Raw genomic sequence first — 18,427 nt, 5'->3', positions numbered from 1 at the left:
CCCTGATGCTAATATCTCCTGATGGTCTCAGTATCTGAAGATGATGTGCGGGCTGCCTTCAAGAGAGTTAGTGCAAGGAAAGCATCCGGAGTACCTGGCTGAGTACTGAAGACCTGTGCTGACCAATTGACTGGTGTGCTCATGGATGTCTTCAGCCTTTCGCTATGGCAATATGTGGTACTCACTTCTTCAAACAGGCATCAATCATACCAGTGGGCAGAAAGCATGGAAACCTGCCTCAATGACTATTGCCCAGAGGCACTTACATACACAGTGATGAAGTGTTTTGAGAGGCTGGGGTTGAAACATAATCAGCTCCTGTCTCAGTGGCATCTTGACTCTGCTCCAATTTGCCTACCGAAGCAACGGGTGGTGTAGTGCCATCTGCCACAGCAGATGCCATCTTATTGGCTCTTCGCACAACCGTGGAACATCTGAGCAGTATACGTAAACTTAAAAAACGCCGGACCAAATAACCACAGCACAAAAGATTATTACTTATCCTTTCACCCGTTTATTTCTTCGAGTTTAGCCGTTGAGTGAACTTGGTCCCGACATCAGGGGAGAAGCATTCTCATCCCTCCGGTGGTTCAACAAGTTCACTGCCTGATGTCAGAATTGTTAGAAGTTATAAGGCCACCGATACAAAAGAGCAATCAGTTTGATAACCATTCTAGCTACGTCAATAGACTATTGATACAAAAGAACAATTAGTTTGATAGACACTCCAGCCACTTTAATTAAGAAAGGAATGTCCTATCTAATTTCCATCAGGTACTGCCTTTTGTCAAAACCAAAAGGTGTGAAGAATCAGGAGACATCTTATGTGGATCTGTGTGAACTTTAGCCTTTATCTTGCTCCAAAGAAGCAGCTGTGAGACATTATTCAAATAGACTGCAGTCACTCACAAAATACACAGACATGGTCAGTACTTAATCCATTATTTACAGGAATCTGAAAATTCCCCCAATTCCCTTAAACTTCATCATTCCCTCCTTTTTATTATTACATAATAACTTTTTCAGAACAGAATGTCACTTCTACAACATGATACAAAGCATACCCAACATGCTCCCCATTCTACTTGCTTAGCGTAGATATGGCAGGGAGACAGAAAAGTGTTAACCTGGGGCTTCCTGAAACAGGGGCAGGTCCCCTTCGGGTCATTAAAAGCAGCATTAACCAATACATTTTCCAGTCCTTATCAGTTCCGCCAGTAACGTGTTTGCAGTCCGTTTGATGTATCCACCAGAGCTGCCCTTCCACCTTCACTGCAGTAGGTGTTGTCAGTAGCACTTGGTACAGTTCTTTCCATCCCGGTTCCAACTTCTTACGATCCCAGTTCTTAATCAGGACAAAATCTCCAGGCTCGATGGTGGGGTAGTCACCCTTAGGCTGGGTGTCGTCCTCGTGATAGGCCTGTCGTACCTGTGAATGCAAGCTTTGGAGAGTTTTAGTTAACTCGCATAAATATTTTCCCATCTCCTCCCCTAAGGTATGCATATCCATCTTTTCAGGAAGGGGAGGTCGGGCCAGTTCCAACCCCCATGGGGTTCGCATGGGCTTTCCATAGATGATTTCTGCTGGGGATAATGCAGTTCTAGTCGAGGGTGTGATTCTCATGTGGAACAATGCCAGAGATAAAACCTTAAGCCAGGTTAGCCCAGTTTCTTGCATAAGTTTGGTTAGCTTATTCCTTAAGGTTCCATTTGCTCGTTCCACTATACCAGCTGCTCTTGGATGGTGAGCACGGTGAAGTTGCTGTTTTATTGCCAGTTCTTTACAGATTTTCTCATTTATCTTAGCAATAAAATAAGGTCCATTGTCTGAGCTTATTGATTCAGGTAATCCATAACAGGGAATCACTTCTCTTAATATTTTTACAACAGTATTATCAGTAGCGGGTATAACCTTTATCTGCTAAAAACATGTACTAGTACCAAGCAATATTTACGACAATGTACTCTAGGTAGTTCTATAAAATCAAGTTGTAAACAGGAGAAAGGTCCACCAGGCAACAGGGTAGTTCTGGAAACACAAGGCATTCCCTTTCCAGCATTCATTTTTTTTACATGCAGTGGCTCACTTTTCAGCTGCTTTCTGGAAATCAGGGCGCCACCAAGATATTAACCATTCCCTCCTTGCTCAAGTGTGTACAATTATTTACATAATCTATCAAGACAGATAAGAACACAGAGGGAACACAAACCTGTCCCGCGGGGGTCACCCATAAATTGGTCTGAGGTTCAAGGTGGCAACCCATTTATGACAGTAGTTTGTGCTCTCCTTCAGGGACGTCCCCCTGTTAGTTACTTATCTCCCCCTTGTCTGGCATACCTGTCCTTAGATTTTGTCTAATAGGAGCTTGCTGGGTTCCCGAGGGGACTAAAAGTGTGGGATTCAAGGCAGTTTGTCTAACTGCTACATCAGCCTGAGCATTGCCCATAGATATCTCAGATTCCCCAGTATGGGCTGCACATTCGATAATAGCCAAAACTCAAGGTAACTGAAGAGCGATGAGTAAGTTGTTTACAAAGGTAGCATTATAATGGGGTAGCCAAAAGAAGTCAGGAAATCCCCAAAGTTCCGTAGTCAGTGCATAATGGGAGTCTGTAAGTTTGCACTTTAGTCTGTTGCCAGGATACAGGCATGAGTCAGAGCAAACAGCTCAGCTTTCTGGGTGGAGACAGCTGTTTCAAAAGAGGCCTGCTCATTTGCTTCACTGTCTGACACTACTGCATCGTTTCCCTGCTGGATCCACAAAAGAGCTTCCATCCTCATAAAACGTCACCTCGGGCTTGAGAGGGTATTGCGGAGGGGATGGGAGAGTCTGTCTTTCTTTCAGTGATCTAGACGGAGGGTGGGGGGCAGTTGGTGCGACCGACTTCATGGCCTGAAATTTCCCAGCGATGTGGTACAACATCTTGAGTTCGGTCAGTATTAAACAAGTGTCTTACCAGATGTCCCGTCTTCACCTTTGATGCCTTCCAGTATCGGAGTTGGCCCGCGGCCAAGTCTTGCCAGTCACCCTCGGTGCTAGAGGCTTGTTTCGTCATAGTGTAGGCAAGGAACCCAGACTCTTTGGCTTGAACCCAGGGTAAAGCCTAACAGTGGTATGGAGAGCCACCAGTCCTGTCTGTCACCAAAGGAAATACGGAACTTCGGCCAGTAATGCACTGCCCTCTCTTCCTTTAACCTCTCCAATCACCGTGACTGGGAACTACTGTCCCTCGAGGGGTGCATAATACTGGTTTTCCTCAGTTGAGCACCCTGTAGGATCACAGCACAGAGTCACATGAGGGCCTGCCTCCGGCAGAAGGGGTTCAACCAAAGTGGAGTCCAAATTAAGTGCCCACCAGCAGGGGGGATCGGTAACTGGGGAAGCTGTTGGTTGTTTGCTAGTCCCAGGGTGACACCCTTGTCCATGCATACGATCTTGACTTCCAACAGACAGAGCAAGTCTCATTCTGCTAGATTACACCCCAGTGGCTGGGGATGTGAATACATGCGTTCCTTGCTTCGGTTCCCGTTTCTGATCCCCCAGATGTAGCCCGCTCGCATCCTTCTTCCTGCTGAACATTTTCACCTTTAATATTAGTTCATAGAATAGTACAGCACAGTACAGGCCCTTCGGCCCACAATGTTGTGCCGACCCTCAAACCCTGCCTCCCATATAACTCCCCACCTTAAATTCCTCCATATACCTGTCTAGTAGTCTCTTAAACTTCACTAGTGTATCTGCCTCCACCACTGACTCAGGCAGTGCATTCCACGCACCAACCACTCTCTGAGTAAAAAACTTTCCTCTAATATCCCCCTTGAACCTCCCACCCCTTACCTTAAAGCCATGTCCTCTTGTATTGAGCAGTGGTGCCCTGGGGAAGAGGCGCTGGCTATCTACTCTATCTATTCCTCTTATTATCTTGTACACCTCTATCATGTCTCCTCTCATCCTCCTTCTCTCCAAACACTAAAGCCCTAGCTCCCTTAATCTCTGATCATAATCCATACTCTCTAAACCAGGCAGCATCCTGGTAAATCTCCTCTGTACCCTTTCCAATGCTTCCACATCCTTCCTATAGTGAGGTGACCAGAACTGGACACAGTCCTCCAAGTGTGGCCTAACCAGAGTTTTATAGAGCTGCATCATTACATCACGACTCTTAAACTCTATCCCTCGATTTATGAAAGCTAACACCCCATAAGCTTTCTTAACTGCCCCTCTGGGGTTGATCGGGATTCGAAAGCTGGGTCCCAACAATATGTCAGCTCATTGTATTCGATTTTGATCATTGTCAGGCCAATCTATATCATTTGTTTTAATCATGTTGGCTAACTTAACTGGTAAGCATTGGAGCAGTAAGGCATTAAACTGGGGGGGGTGGGGGGTGGAACGGATTCCCATTACTAGAGGCTTGGTCTCCTGTGAAAGTGCCATCGCAGGCCACAAATCGCTCCCGACTGTCTGTAATCTGGTCTGCCTGTTCATTCTAATTATGGATTCCCACCTGTAACTCCTGATAGATTTGGTATCTTGATTCTGCCTTCCATTTCCTCCCCTCATCATGCAGCAGACACCGAATAAATTTTGCAGGGTGGCATTATACATTTGTATAGTACTGCAGACCTACTGAGCAAACTGTTGGTTTTTCTTTTTTTTCTGGGGCCTGATTCATGATCATTATCATTTCCTGAGGCTTCCAGGGGACGTATATTTCAATGGTTGGTGGTTGGTTGCCCCCCCCCCCACCCGCTTGGGGACTGGGCAACTGCCTAATAGGGCACTGCTGTTGGGGGTTCAGTTGGATTCCTCCAAGCTTATCACAAAGTTTAGACTATCCATCTCCAGAATCTCCGGGCCAAGATCCTCTCCGGGTTTGTTTTCTGGGATTTCTCTTTACTCGCTCTGCCACATTCGATCCTTCGGGGCCTGGTATGGTGGCGGGGGTGGTGTGGTTGGTTGTGAGAGGGGTAAGGAAGGGGGGTGGTGGCAGTCTAGGAACATCCCCACTCCTCATCCCTATCAGTATCTTCCGAATCATCAAAAAGAGTCGGTATGCCAGACATGGGCTCGGGTTCCCGATCAGGCCTCAGAGTTCTCCCACAGTGCTGTCGTCCTAATCCTTTCTGTCTGTCCATATCAGCCTTTGCCTGCTTACGCTGCCTTTCCTGCTCTCTCTCTTGTCACCCATCTGCCCACTCACACTCTGCTTTCAGTGTCTCCCAACTCTTGGGAGTCCCTTCTGCTGTACATACCTCTATCCCTTTATCACATGCATTATTCCTCCAACTGGCCAGTAAAGTGTTATTCCATTTTACATCTGCTTTATCTTTCCATTCCTTAATCAGGAATTTCCATTTCTTTCCACAGTTCTTTTTCCAGATTATGTTAACCGCTTGTTCACGTGACCCTATATCCCAAGTCCCACTCCCCCCGCCGCCCCCCCCCCCCCGGGGCCAAATATCAGATCCCAAATGTTTAGTAAGTGCAAAAACTTAATCTTTGTAAATTTCGTCCTCTGATTTAGGTAATTTTTCACACATACTTTGGAGGGGAGTTCCCTTTCCAGCTATATCAAGGGCCTATCCCATTATTGCCCTTATTATATTACCGGTTATTCTTATTTATATAGCACATTTAAAAACAAACCACGTTGACCAAAGTGCTGTATAAAGCAAAGCAAGTAGCTAAAATCAAGAATTACACGAAACACAGACAAACCAACGAGGCAAACAGCTTATAGGCACAAAATACACAACACAAGGGCCTAGGCACAAGCCAGAAAAACAGTCACTGTTTATGCCACTGGGTGAGAAATTTAGCCAGCCTGCTTCTCTGTTAATCAATTTCAACCGGCCATATTATCAGGAGGCAGCTGATATGGTGAAATCCGTCAGGTAGCGGTCCCACCTCTCCTGACCGGGGTCCCCAGTCCCGACTCTTTCCTTAGGAACGATACAGAATACGCAATGTCACCCGCAGCCTTAAATTCTCACAAAAACTGCTAGCCTATTTTCTGTTAATATTTGCAAGAAAAAAACAACTCTCACCTACTCTGGAGGCCTTTCCTCCTTTTATCCTGAACTTGTCTCATTAAATTTCAACCAGCCATATTTCTGCTGCCAAGGTGAGAATTTTACCGGGCTGCCAGTCTCATATCATTTTCAAATTTCAACCGGCCATAGCTTGAGACATGTGCAACCCCTTTTCCGAATCATCAAATTTCAACCGACCGTATCCTGTCACCTGCAGCAACGTAAAAGAGACAACTGCTTACCTTAAATCCTGTATTCAAACGTGTCATCTGATCCCGTCAAGGTACCGGTCCCAATGGGCGAGGGGCAAAAATGCTCGGTTGGACACAAGGAGTAGCCAGAGGTAAACTACCTCGGGGCGCCCTGCCACTCAATTGTGTTTGATTCAAGCCCCCTGTCACTTACTCAGCCCAGAGAGACGATCCCTATGTTGGGATCCGAGTCACGGCACCAAATGTAAACTTAAAAAATGCTGAACCAAATAACCACAGCACAAAAGATTATTACTTATCTTTTCACCCGTTTATTTCTTCGAGCTCAGCCGGCGAGTGAACTTGGTCCCAACATCAGGAGAAGTGTTCTCATCTCCCTGGTGGTTCAACAAGTTCACTGCCTGATGTCAGAGTTGTTAGAAGTTATAAGGCCACCGATACAAAAGAGCAATCAGTTTGATAACCATTCTAGCCACGTCAATGGACTATTGTTACAAAAAAACAATCAGCTTGATAGACACTCCAGCCACTTTAATTAAGAATGGAATGTCCTGTCTAATTTCCATCAGGTATTGCCTTTTGTCAAAACCAAAAGGTGTGAAGAATCAGGAGACATCTTCAACTACTACACAGAGTCTTGTCATCTTCAGAAGTGTTCTGATGACTCTGCCATAGTTGGATGCATCAGCAAGGGAGATGAGGCTGAGTACTGACGTAGGAAACTTTGTCACATGGTGTGAGCAGAATTATCTGTAGCTTAACGTGAAAAAGACTAAGGTGCTGGTGGTAGACCTGAGGAGAGCTAAGGCACTGGTGACCCCTGTTTCCATCCAGGGGGTCAGTGTGGACATGGAGGATTACAAGTATCTGGTGATACGAATTGACAATTGACAATAAACTGGACTGGTCAAAGAACACTAAGGCTTTCTACAAGAAAGGTCAGAGCTGTCTCTATTTCCTGAGGAGACTGAGGTCCTTTAACATCTGTCGGATGATGCTGAAGATGATCTACGAGTCTGTGGTGGCCATTGCGATCATGTTTGCTGTTGTGTGCTGAGGCAGCAGGCTGAGGGTAGCAGACACCAATGGAATCAACAAACTCATTCGTAAGGCCAGTGATGTTGTGGGGATGGAACTGGACTCTCTGACAGTGGTGCCTGAGAAGAGGATGCTGTCCAAGTTGCATGCCATCTTGGACAATGCCTCCCATCCACTACATAATGTACTGGTTGGGCACAGGAGTACATTCAGCCAGAGACTCATTCCACTGAGATGCAACACAGAGCGTCATAGGAAGTCACTCCTGCCTGTGGCCATCAAACTTTACAACTCCTCCCTTGGAGGGTCAGACGCCCTGAGCCAATAGGCTGGTCCTGGACTTATTTCCTGGCATAATTTACATATTACTATTTAATTATTTATGGTGCAACTGTAACAAAAAACAATTTCCCCTGAGATCAATAAAGTATGACTATGACTATGTGGATCTGTGTGAATATTAATCTTTATCTTGCTCCAAAGAAGCAGCTGTGAGACATTATTCAAATGGACTGCAGTCACTCACAAAATACACAGACATAGTTGGTACTTAATCTGAGAATCTCCAATTCCCTTAAACTTTATCACATAGATGCATACATCAGGATGCTCTTTATCGATTACAGATCGACATTTATAACCATCAGCCCCTTAAAGCTAATCAGTAAACTCTGAGACCTGGGCCTCAATAGCCCCTTGTGCAGTTGGATCCTGGATTTCCTCACTTGCATACCCCAGTCAGTTTGGATTGGCAAAAGCACCTCCTCCTCAATCTCCATCAACACAGGAGCACCGCAGGGATGTGTGCTTAGCCCCCTGCTCTACTTGCTTTACAACTATGACTGTGTGGCAATGCACAGCTCCAACAGCATGTGCAAGTTGTGGGCTGTATCGAAGGTAGTGATAATCAACATGAAGGAGGGAGACTGAACATTTGGCTGAGTGGTGTAATAACAACAATCTCTCTTTCAATGTCAGCAAGAACAGAACTGATTGTAGACTTCAGGAGAGGGAAACCAAAGCCAGTACTCATCGGAGGTGAAGAGGGTCAGTAACTTTAAATTCGTGGGTGTCACTATCTCAGGGGACCTGTCCGGGACCCATCATATAAATGTAACTGCAAAGAAAGCACGGCTCTGCCTCTACGTCTTCAGGCGTCTGTGAAGATTCGGCATGTCATCTCATCAAAAATCTTGGCAAACTTGAATAGGTGTGAGGTGGAAAGTGTATTGACGGCTGCATTAAAGCCTGGTATGGGAACACCAATGCCTTTGAGCAGAAAATCCTACAAAAGTTAGTGGATATAGCCCAATACATCATGGATAAAGCCCTTCCAGCCATTGAGCACATCTACATGAAATGTTGGCATAGAAAAGCAGCATCCATCATCAAAGATCCTCACTACTGCTTTTCTCGCTGCTGCCATCAGGTAGAAAGTGCAAGTGCTTCAGGACTCACAAAAACAGTTATTACTCCTAACCATCAGGCTCTTGAACAAAAGGCAATAACTACACTCATTCCATTTCTGGTGTTCCCACAACCGATGGTCTTACTTTAAGGACTCTTTATCTTGTTATTTCATGCTCTCTCTATTTAGTGCTATTTATTTATATTTGCATTTGCACAGTTTGTCATTCATTTTGTTTAATAGTTACTGTTCTATGGGTTTGCTAAGTATGCCCGCAGGAAAAAGAATTTCAGGGTTGTATGTGGTGACAGGTATGTACTCTGGTAGTAAATTTTACATTGAACTTTAATTCAGACTAATGGCAGATGCTGATGAACAGCTGGTCTCGGGAAGCTCTAAAATGAGTGTTCCTGCTGCTTGAGATTCTCATCTCCCTTAAATATGCGTCCTTTTTTCTTACAGAAACATATGCATGATGCTAAGCTAGGGCACAGTGATGTTACCTGGGGCTGTCAGGTGTTTCGGGTCTTTCAACATCATACACCCTCGCCCAGGCGACCCGACCGGGGTTGATCAGACCCCGGCCTGTGCCCTAGCAGCAACCCACAGATCTGCCCTCTTTATCCAGAGCCATCTTGATGCTTTCTCTGCTGTATCTGGTGGTAGAAATGGCTCTCCTTCTTCTCTCTCCCGTGATTCCAAGTGCAGTGTACAGTCGGCCCTCCTTATCTGGGACCCCTCGCGGATACCAAAAAATGCGGATGCTCAAGTCCTTATTCAACCTGTCTCAATGCAGTGGACCTTAGGACCCAGCAGAACCCCGGACCTTATTTAACCAGGCTCAGTGCGGTGGGCATTAGGACCCGACGGCGGAGCTCTGAATCCGCAGTGTTTCTGCTCACAAAAATAATCATGATTGCGATTTAAAATAAAGTGGAGATAATAAAGCGATCAGAAAGAGGTGAAACACCGTCGGTCATTGGAAAAGTGTTAGGCTACAGTCGGTCAACGATCGGAACAATTTTAAAGGATAAAATGAGAAAGGCTCTGCCCGATAAAAGCAACAATTATTACGCAGCAACGCAGTGGTTTAATTATTAGGTTTTGGGGTTTTGGGTTTTTGATCCTTCACATCAACCCGGCAGGGATGGACAGCGTGCTCGGGAGTGATCTGTCACTGGATCGAACTCGGGAACTTCTGTTCCCGAGCCCGGCGCTGAAACATATGTTTCTTAAGTATTTTATATGCATAGAAAGGTAAAATATGTACTATATATTAAGACAAACGTTTGACTAACTGATGCTGAATAACATCGGATGTACCTGTTCCGACTTATTTAGTAAGAGAACTTCCGGTTTTTTTTCGATTCCGATCCACGATAACCTACGCACGTCCTCCTGTATACTTTAGATCATCTCTAGATTACTTATAATACCTAATACAATGTAAATGCTATGTAAAATAGTTGTAATACTGCATTGTTTAGGGAATAATGACAAGAAAAAAAAAGTCTGTACATGTTCGAACAGCAAGTGCTGGAAGAGCACTTCCGGGTTTTCTCGATTCGCGGTTGATTGAATTCGCGCTTGCAGAACTCGCGGATAAGGAGGGCCGACTGTATACTTTGCAGAACGACTGGCCTGCAAAGCCACGACACCCAACCTCCAGGGGCCAACACTTTGCTCTCCAGCCTCTTTGGCAGTTGTTCTTCAGATCTCCATACTTGGCTCTTCTCCGCTCATAGGCCTCCTCCATGCATTCTTCCCGCGGCATGGTACGCTCAAGCATAAGGACGTGCTGCAATGAGTCGGACCACAACACAATGTCAGGCCGCAGTGTAGTCTCTGTAATGTGGGTAGGAAACTGCAGCTGTTTTCCCAGGTTTGCTTTTAGCTTCCAGTCCTACGCAGTGAAGAGTAACCCGGTTGCTTTCTGGTGTTCTGTTGGTCTTTTCCCCCTTCGACAAAGCAGATGATATTCTTGACCGGACTTGTCTTCCGGCAGATGCTAAGGGTGCTGCAGATTGTCTCAGCAATTGTCCGGAGGACCTGGTCATGCTGCCACCGATAACGGCCATCAGCAAGAGTTCTGTGGCAACAACTCAGAATATGCTCTAGTGTACCGGTCTTCTCACAGAGGGGGCAAGCTGGTCATTCTGCAAGGCCCCAGCAGTGCAGGTTGGATGGGCTAGGAAGGACGTCATAAACAGCCTGGATAAGGAACTTGATGTGGTGTGGATCCACCTTCCAGAGATCGTTCCACGTCATCTTTTGCTCGATCACCTGCTGAGTATTCATAAGTATTTGGCAAAAGGCTTGGTAATACCAATATGACTGAGTAGAGACTAACCTTGCCTGACTCCAGATTTGATGGGGAATCTTTATGTACATATGGGATATTCTGTCAGAGACCTTGGGCATGTAAATACACCACCCTAAACCCTATTGTCCTGCGTATAGGTGATTGTAGTCCTGAGTATCGCAAGGCTGTTAGAAGCATTTCTACCAGTTACAATGTTGATCCGGTCTTGGTAAATCATGAGGTATGGAGAAGACTCAACTCAGTGCCAACAGTCTTGGACAAAACCTTGTAATTTGCATTTAACCATGAGATGGATGGCCAGCTCTGATTTCCTTTGCCTCCACTTCCAGCAGGTCACTTCTATCTAGAGTAACACACACAAAATGCTGGAGGAACTCAGCAAGGTAGGCAGTGTCTGTGGAAAGGAATAAAGAGTTGATATTTTGGGCTTAGACCTTTCATCAGGACTGGAAAGGAGGGGGTAAGAAACCCAAAACAGGAGGGTGGGGGGGGGGGAATGAGTACAAGCTAGCAGGTGATAGGGGTTAGGTAAAGGAGAAGGTAGGTAGGTTGATGGAGGAGGGATGAAGTGAGAAGCTGGGATGTGACTGCTGGGGAAGGGCTGAGGAAGAAGGAATCTGCTAGGAGACAAGAGTGGGCCATTGGAGGGGGAAGGAGGAGGGACACCAGAGGAAGGTGATAAACAGGTGAAGAGAAGAGGAAAGAGGGGAGCCAGAATGGGAATGCAAAAGGGTGAAGGGGGAAGTGGGGAGAAATTACCGGTAGTCATGCCGTCAGGGTGGAGGCTACCCAGATGGAATATGAGGTGTTGCTCTGCCAACCTAAAAGAGGCTTCACATGGCAATAGAGGAGGCTGTAGATTGACATGTCAGAATGGGAATGGGGATTGGAATTAAAATGTTTGGCCACAGGGAAATCCTGCTTGTTGCAGGCAGAACAAAGGTGCTCGACTAGGCTCCGCTTTTCTACTTCAGGTCTCACTAACGTAGAGGTGGCCACTCCGGGAGAACAGAATACCGCAACAGACCCACAGGTAATGTGTTGCCTGACTTGGAAGGACTATTTGGGGCCGTGAATGGGCAGATGTAGCACTTTTTCCATTACAAAGAGTTCACTTCTATCCACTTCTACAGTACCAAGTGGAATTCTGGTGCCTAACAGGCAATTTCCAGAGATTGGTTCCCTGAACAGAACTTGTCAGGTCCTCCAGGGTTAATGGTCATTTCAGACTTGTTGATGTCTCTCAACCTTGGCTGATGGCTGCAGTGCAACAATTGAGGGAATGCTGTACCTTCAGAGATGCTGCATGCCTGTGGCCTGTCAAGAGAGCATTGAAGATGCTATGGCAGAATACTGAACAAGGCCTGTGGAGTCTTTCCCAGTATCTTAATTAATATTTATTTCTCAATCAATTTCACTGAAATATCAGATTATCTAGTAACTGGTGTATGTGGAAGCTTGCTGTGCTCAAATTTTGTTAAGTGCATCCTCAATGTAGTACACTGATTGTAGAACCTCCAGAGGTTATTAAAAACATTCTTTAAGAAAATGTGTATATTTTACCACCTTGCTTTGAGGTGAGGTACATTCTGTATGTGTTAATGTGATGTGGATCCAAAGTACAGGTAGTTCTGCTATACCAGGATAGTTGTTTCCTTTTTCTCTTGGTTAATTTTTAAAGAATTACAGACTCAGGAAAGGAGGTGGAAGAGGTTTCTGAGTGTTGCAGGATGTGCATGGGGTCACAGACACAATGTGACCTCCTGGTCAAGCATAGATTAGGCCACTGTTTCACGAAGCACTTGCACTCTGCCTAAAGTGGCCATCTTCATTTTCTGGTTGCATGTCAATTTAACTCCTTCCTGCTCCCACGCTGACCCTTCTGTCCTTGACATGCTCCTTTGATACAGAAAAGGCAAAACACAATTTGGAATAACAACATTCTTGTATTCTGCTTGAGTAACTCACAAACTGATTATATGAATGTTGACATTTCCCACTACGGGTAACCAATGCCCTCTCTGCTTCCTCCACTTGCTTCACCTGTCTACCCAGTTTTCTATCCCACACCAGCTCATACTGCTAAATATTGGCTATCTTTCCCTCCTCTCTCAGCCTTGATGCAGGGTCTTGACCTGAAACATCAACTCCACAGATGCTTCTTGACCCACTGAGTTCTTCTAGCATTCTGCTTTCTGTTATTGCTTGGAAATTGTGTACATAGCTTTATAAACCATGGGTATTTTTATGCAAGCTAACTTACCTGTTATGACTACTTAGATAGAGTTAATCAGAAATCCTTTGACATTACACTATATTTTTACATCAAATTATAAGTTTGATAGTTGACAGGCTGTAGTGGTGAAATGTAATTTGAGACAAGTTGAGACTCGATCAACTTGCTTTCAGCACATCATTATAAAAGTCATTGTATGTGCACTGAACCAGGAAAGGCCATTTCAACAGGAACTTAAACAAATGGGAAGCATTCTTAACTTTTTCATTCTTCTAAGTGGTTCATTTTTCAATGTAACTGAATATTCAATTGCAGCACTGTCTGAGAAAATCTGAAATATACTATAGCATAGAATGTTATATAACCCAATTGTAAAACCAATTGCTGCCTTTGTTGTTAGTATGTTGTCATCTGAGACCAGAAGAAAAAAGGATTACCACAGTGGTAACTCTTATTTCATCCCTGGTCTCTTCTGCGTAAGTGGGAGTACACATCCCACTACCTCTAAAATCTGGAGGTAAAAAGGCATCTCTAGTTGAAAGTGTGGCTTTGAGAAAGTTGCTAAGGATTGCGTTGCCATTTGTGTCATGGTCTGTGATTGGCAAAATCCATAGGAATTAATGCTGTAACCTGAATGAGGAGAGAGAAATAATTTAGTACCTTGGTGACTAGTCAGTAATTTCAGAAAGGGAAAGAGGTTTGGACATAAAGAAAATTACATAAAAATAATCACGTGACAGTATTTTCTAAATTGATGTTGGTTACATTCGAGTATGTGTTATTTTCATTTTTCACAAATGATTTGTAATCAATTTTATACTAATGTAACTCTCAGTTCAGCTAGCGGCTTAATATAGGGGATGATAGCCCCCCCCCCCCCAGCCCCGCCAAACTTAAGAAATCTCCTTTGGATGGATGCTACGCAATGTGTCTCCTGTTACAAATCAGTACCACGAAATAACAAACAGTACACAATATGTGTTTAAACGATTGAGCTGTATAATTCTCAATTTGACTGTGTGGTTAGTAAAGAAAACAGAAAAAGAAAAAGGGCCCATTCTCATGAAACAGTCTAATGTGCAACGTTGGAGCTCACTGATAAGGTCGCTCATCCACCATCAACCTCCTCCGATCATTGCTGACCTTTGGACCCTTGCTCCAAGTCCACCCCATCCGAGGTCTACCAACTCTCTCCATTCGTGTCTTCTCTCCTCATCTCTCCCTGGCAAAAGACCATGAACTCCCGGCTCCCAGACACACAAGAAAGAATAACATCCTGCTCATTGGTTAGCATGTCCCGTTATCTCTAGTCGTAACCCAAACATTGCTGCTACAGAGATACCATTACCTCAGCAGTGGAAGATTACAGAGAAGCCATTATATTAGCAGTGAAACCTTAGAGCATGTTACACTAAAATATTGAATAACTTCCTTTTAGTACAATTTGATCATTGTTGATGAGATTGACAGATAATCACTGTCTTTTTGGGATCACGTTGTCTCCAAATAGAATTTCTGGTAGTGTTAGTTTGTAACTGAGTCAATCCTGTTTGGCAAATATCTGGTAATCTTAGCTTATCAGACCTTCAGTGCTGAAAGACTTGACGAATGAGCTGCCAGTCTGGCTCATTGATAAGCTTTGAAGTTGGAAAGGGTTAAGATTCCTCACACTTGGCTTCAGATGACTCTACTGCAAGCCAGTGCCATTATTAGTAGTTAGGACTGATTCAAGCTAGACAAGCACCCTGTATGGATGGATACCATACATTCCATTATTTGGAAAAAATAGTGACTTGATCCATTAAATATGCTTGTGTAAAAGAGCATCATGGATACTGCACTAATTGATTAAACTGCTCAGGTTTAGCTGGCTAAATTCGGCAGTAGCTTATACACTGTCTATTTCATAGCAATGATGGTCCATATTAATAAGCAGAGATTTAGGATGCTAAATGTCTTAATTTCCTTCTTAAAATAAGATCAAGAGGACTAGAGTGTTCTTGTGTTCTTTATTCCGTGTAAGTGCAAGCATGTTGACTACATCACTTATAGAACTTAATAGAAGTTAAAATTTAATATAAGTAAATTAAATTCATTTTCACTGGTTAGAAGCAAGTAGCCTGTGTGGCACTGAAATACCACCCCACCAGAGAAAAGTGATGCAGTTGATATTTTATTGTTTCTGAATTTTCCGAGACTCAGTCTTTGAACTGTTTGACATGATTCAAAGGCTTCAGGGAGGAAACTGCTTGCAGATATATTGCATCTTTCAAAACTTTAGAGTAACAATTTTTATTTGCATATCTAGTTTCCACGAACAGGAAAAAATGAGCAGTTTGGGTTTCTTTTTTGATGGTCTTGATGAATAAGATAGTCTTGTACATGACTGAGAGAACTTCTTACTCATTAAAAAGAACTAAGTTCTTTTCATATTCATTCAACCATTAACATTCCATTCTCAAATATTGGAGTGGTTCCTCCACAACATTTCAGATATCAACCTGGATCTTGTGCTGCTGTTTTAAAAGTGAAGTAAAATACCCACAGTCTTTCTGACCAACAGATGGGTGTTGACGATGAGACAAATTGGCACTGTGCTCGTGTTTAATTAATACAGGTTTCCCCTGCCATCCAAAGGTAGAGCGTTCCTATGAAACGGTTTGTAAGCGGAAATGTCGTAAAGCGAAGAAGCAATTATCATTTATTTATATGGGAAAATTTTGTAGCGTTTGCAGACCCAAAAATAACCTACCAAATCAGTCCAAATAACACATAAAACCTAAAATAACAGTAACACACAGTAAAAGCAGGAATGATATGATAAATACACAGCCTATGTAAAGTAGAAATACTTTTCCACAATCATTACTGAACTGTTCTCTGTAGCAAAAATCTCACACAAGCGCTGTCGGCAGAAAATCTCACGCAAGTGCTGTTGGCAAAAACCTGGTGCAAGCGCTCTCCGGTAACCTTTAAGCTATGAAACTGCCAAATCATACCAAATAACACGTAAAAATACACAGCTGATATAAAGTAGAAATAATGTATGCACAGTGTAGTATCACTTACTGGAATTGGGAAGACAGCGCAGAGCACACTGATGATGGTGTGTTAGACTGAGTCATCGCAGGTTGGGGTGGTGCCGTGGCCCCCACCCTCCAGGCCGCCGACCGATACATTGCCGCGAAGCATGCAGGGGTCCAGCGGTAGCTGAGAGGCATCCAGCACATCATTAAGAAAAAAGCCGAAATAAACATGCTAAATAATTAGGTGCTGCCCGGCATGTAATTGTCGGCCCAGATCAGTGCCGATTGCCGATTGCATCGCCTTTGATTTGGGCTGACATTTAAGTGTGGGGCGGCACCTAATTAATTAGCATGTTTATTTTGGCTTTTTTCTTAAAGATGTGCTGTGAGCCTCCCAGCTACTGCTGCATTCTCCGCGAATCGGTACAGTACCTGTCCGCAGCCTGAGTGTTGGGGTGGTGGGACACTGGGGTGTCATCAAGTCGTCTATTTCCATTAGACAGGCAGCTCATCTTCTCCTATGACTGCCTGCCTCGATGTCGAAGGTCGAGGTTCGTTGTCTGCTGTGGCTGATGTGGAAGGCTTGCTTGACTGCTGAGCCTCGCGCATTTTTCTATCACGCAGTTCTTTGTAAGGACTCAAACCATGCTGCAAATATCTCCTAAACCTACGTACCCTATCAAAATTAAAGTCGTACTTATCATTGCAGCGAAAATCTCACGCAGTTGCTTCACGTTCATTTCGCTACTGCATTCGGTTTCGATTGTTATCCTTTCCTCTTCCAATTGCATCAGCTCTTCATCTATCAGTTCTTGGTCATGGGATGCCAAAACCTTTTCAACATCATGTTCGTTAGCTTCCACAAGCCAAACTGACTTTGTCCTTACTTTGTTCACCACGATCGAAACGCTTAATTATGTCTAGTTTTACGCTAGGTGTAACACCCTTACGAGCTCTTTTAGGCTTTTCCGACACCATAGTACTCACCTTGCAAACGGCTGCTCGGGGCCTTTTATCGCGCGCTGATTTTTTTTTATCGCACGCTGCTTTTTTTTCGTAACAGTGAAAACGCCTTTGAAAGCGAAAGCAGGGTACTAATGTAGGTCTTTCGTAACAGTGAGGTTTCGTAAAGTGAACGTTCAAAAAGTGGGGGACACCTGTATTTTGTTCCATCTCATGGTTTTTATGTCTTTATTGAAGTTGGCTGACTGATTCTGTGAATGAGATTATAGTAATTTATTAAACTATCGTTGCAGGTTAAGCAGGATATATTCCTACTGCAGTAATGTCCTCAAATAAATTTGTACTTAAGGTAAGTTTTTGCTTCTTTTCCCTTGTGATACTTTGTAGCTTATGCAAGTAATCTTTTTGATTTAAAACTAATGCTTATCTTATCTCATTCTTGTTTCAAAACACATTTTTAGATTCTCTACGAATAAAATAAGTAGTAGTATTTTAAATTGCCACATAGAAGGGTGATTACATTTGTTCAACCCTTTGGCCATTAATTCTTCTAAATAAGAAAAATTGGATTTGGGTTTGCATGCTTTAATAACCTCATTGCAAGCAACTCAAATGGCAATTCTTTATTTGAGAGCAAACATTGAGCTGGTGGAAAGGAAGAAAGAGAAAGGGATGGCAGCAATGGAGGAGATTTTAAGACATTAAGGAATTAGCTTTATTTGTCATGTACATGGAAACATCGAAGCACATAGTGAAATGTATTGTTTGTGTCAATGACCAACACAGTCTGAGGATGTGCTACGGGCAGCTAGCAAGTGTTGCCATGCTTTTGGCGCCAACAAAGTGTGACCTCAACGTACTAATCCTAACCTGTATGTCTTCGAAAATGGGAGGAAACCAGAGCACGCAGAGGAAATCCATGCAGTCACATGGGAGAATGTACAAACTCCTTAAAGATATTGTTGGGAATTGAACCCCAATCGCTGGCACTGTAAATTGTGTTAATTGCTATGCAACCACGAGCATCAGCTGACGACTTGGTGGAGGTGCTAAATATGTAGCATGAGATTTTATTTTATGATGGGACTGTCTATTTCAAGAGTCTGGTGTCTTTGAGTCCAAGCTCTGCTGTGGTAAAAGACGGGCTGATGGATTAAGAAAAAGATTGAAGGATGTGCTCAAAG

The 18,427-nt window shown here is 43.9% G+C and overlaps 1 protein-coding gene across 4 annotated transcripts in view; it reads left to right on the top strand.

Moving 5' to 3' along the window:
- The window catches only part of slx4ip (SLX4 interacting protein), a 145,914-nt gene that overhangs the window by 3,801 nt on the left and 123,686 nt on the right, over window positions 1–18,427 (top strand). Inside the window, exons 1-2 of one of the 4 annotated variants that reach the window (XM_072265498.1) lie at window positions 11,993–12,051; window positions 17,537–17,592. The exons of 1 other annotated variant lie outside the window; for it this stretch is intronic. In XM_072265498.1, the coding sequence (XP_072121599.1) occupies window positions 17,566–17,592 (27 nt within the window). In that variant the 5' untranslated portion in view covers window positions 11,993–12,051; window positions 17,537–17,565. Of the gene's footprint in view, window positions 1–11,992; window positions 12,052–17,536; window positions 17,593–18,427 lie in introns of those variants that run through there. 2 more of the 4 variants (XM_072265497.1, XM_072265496.1) reach the window with 2 other exon arrangements.

This window comes from Mobula birostris, chromosome 8 (assembly GCF_030028105.1).
Source record: "Mobula birostris isolate sMobBir1 chromosome 8, sMobBir1.hap1, whole genome shotgun sequence".
NCBI lineage: Eukaryota > Metazoa > Chordata > Chondrichthyes > Myliobatiformes > Myliobatidae > Mobula > Mobula birostris.
The sequence above is the reverse complement of the archived record's forward strand: the minus strand, read 5'-3'. Positions and strand labels throughout refer to the sequence as shown.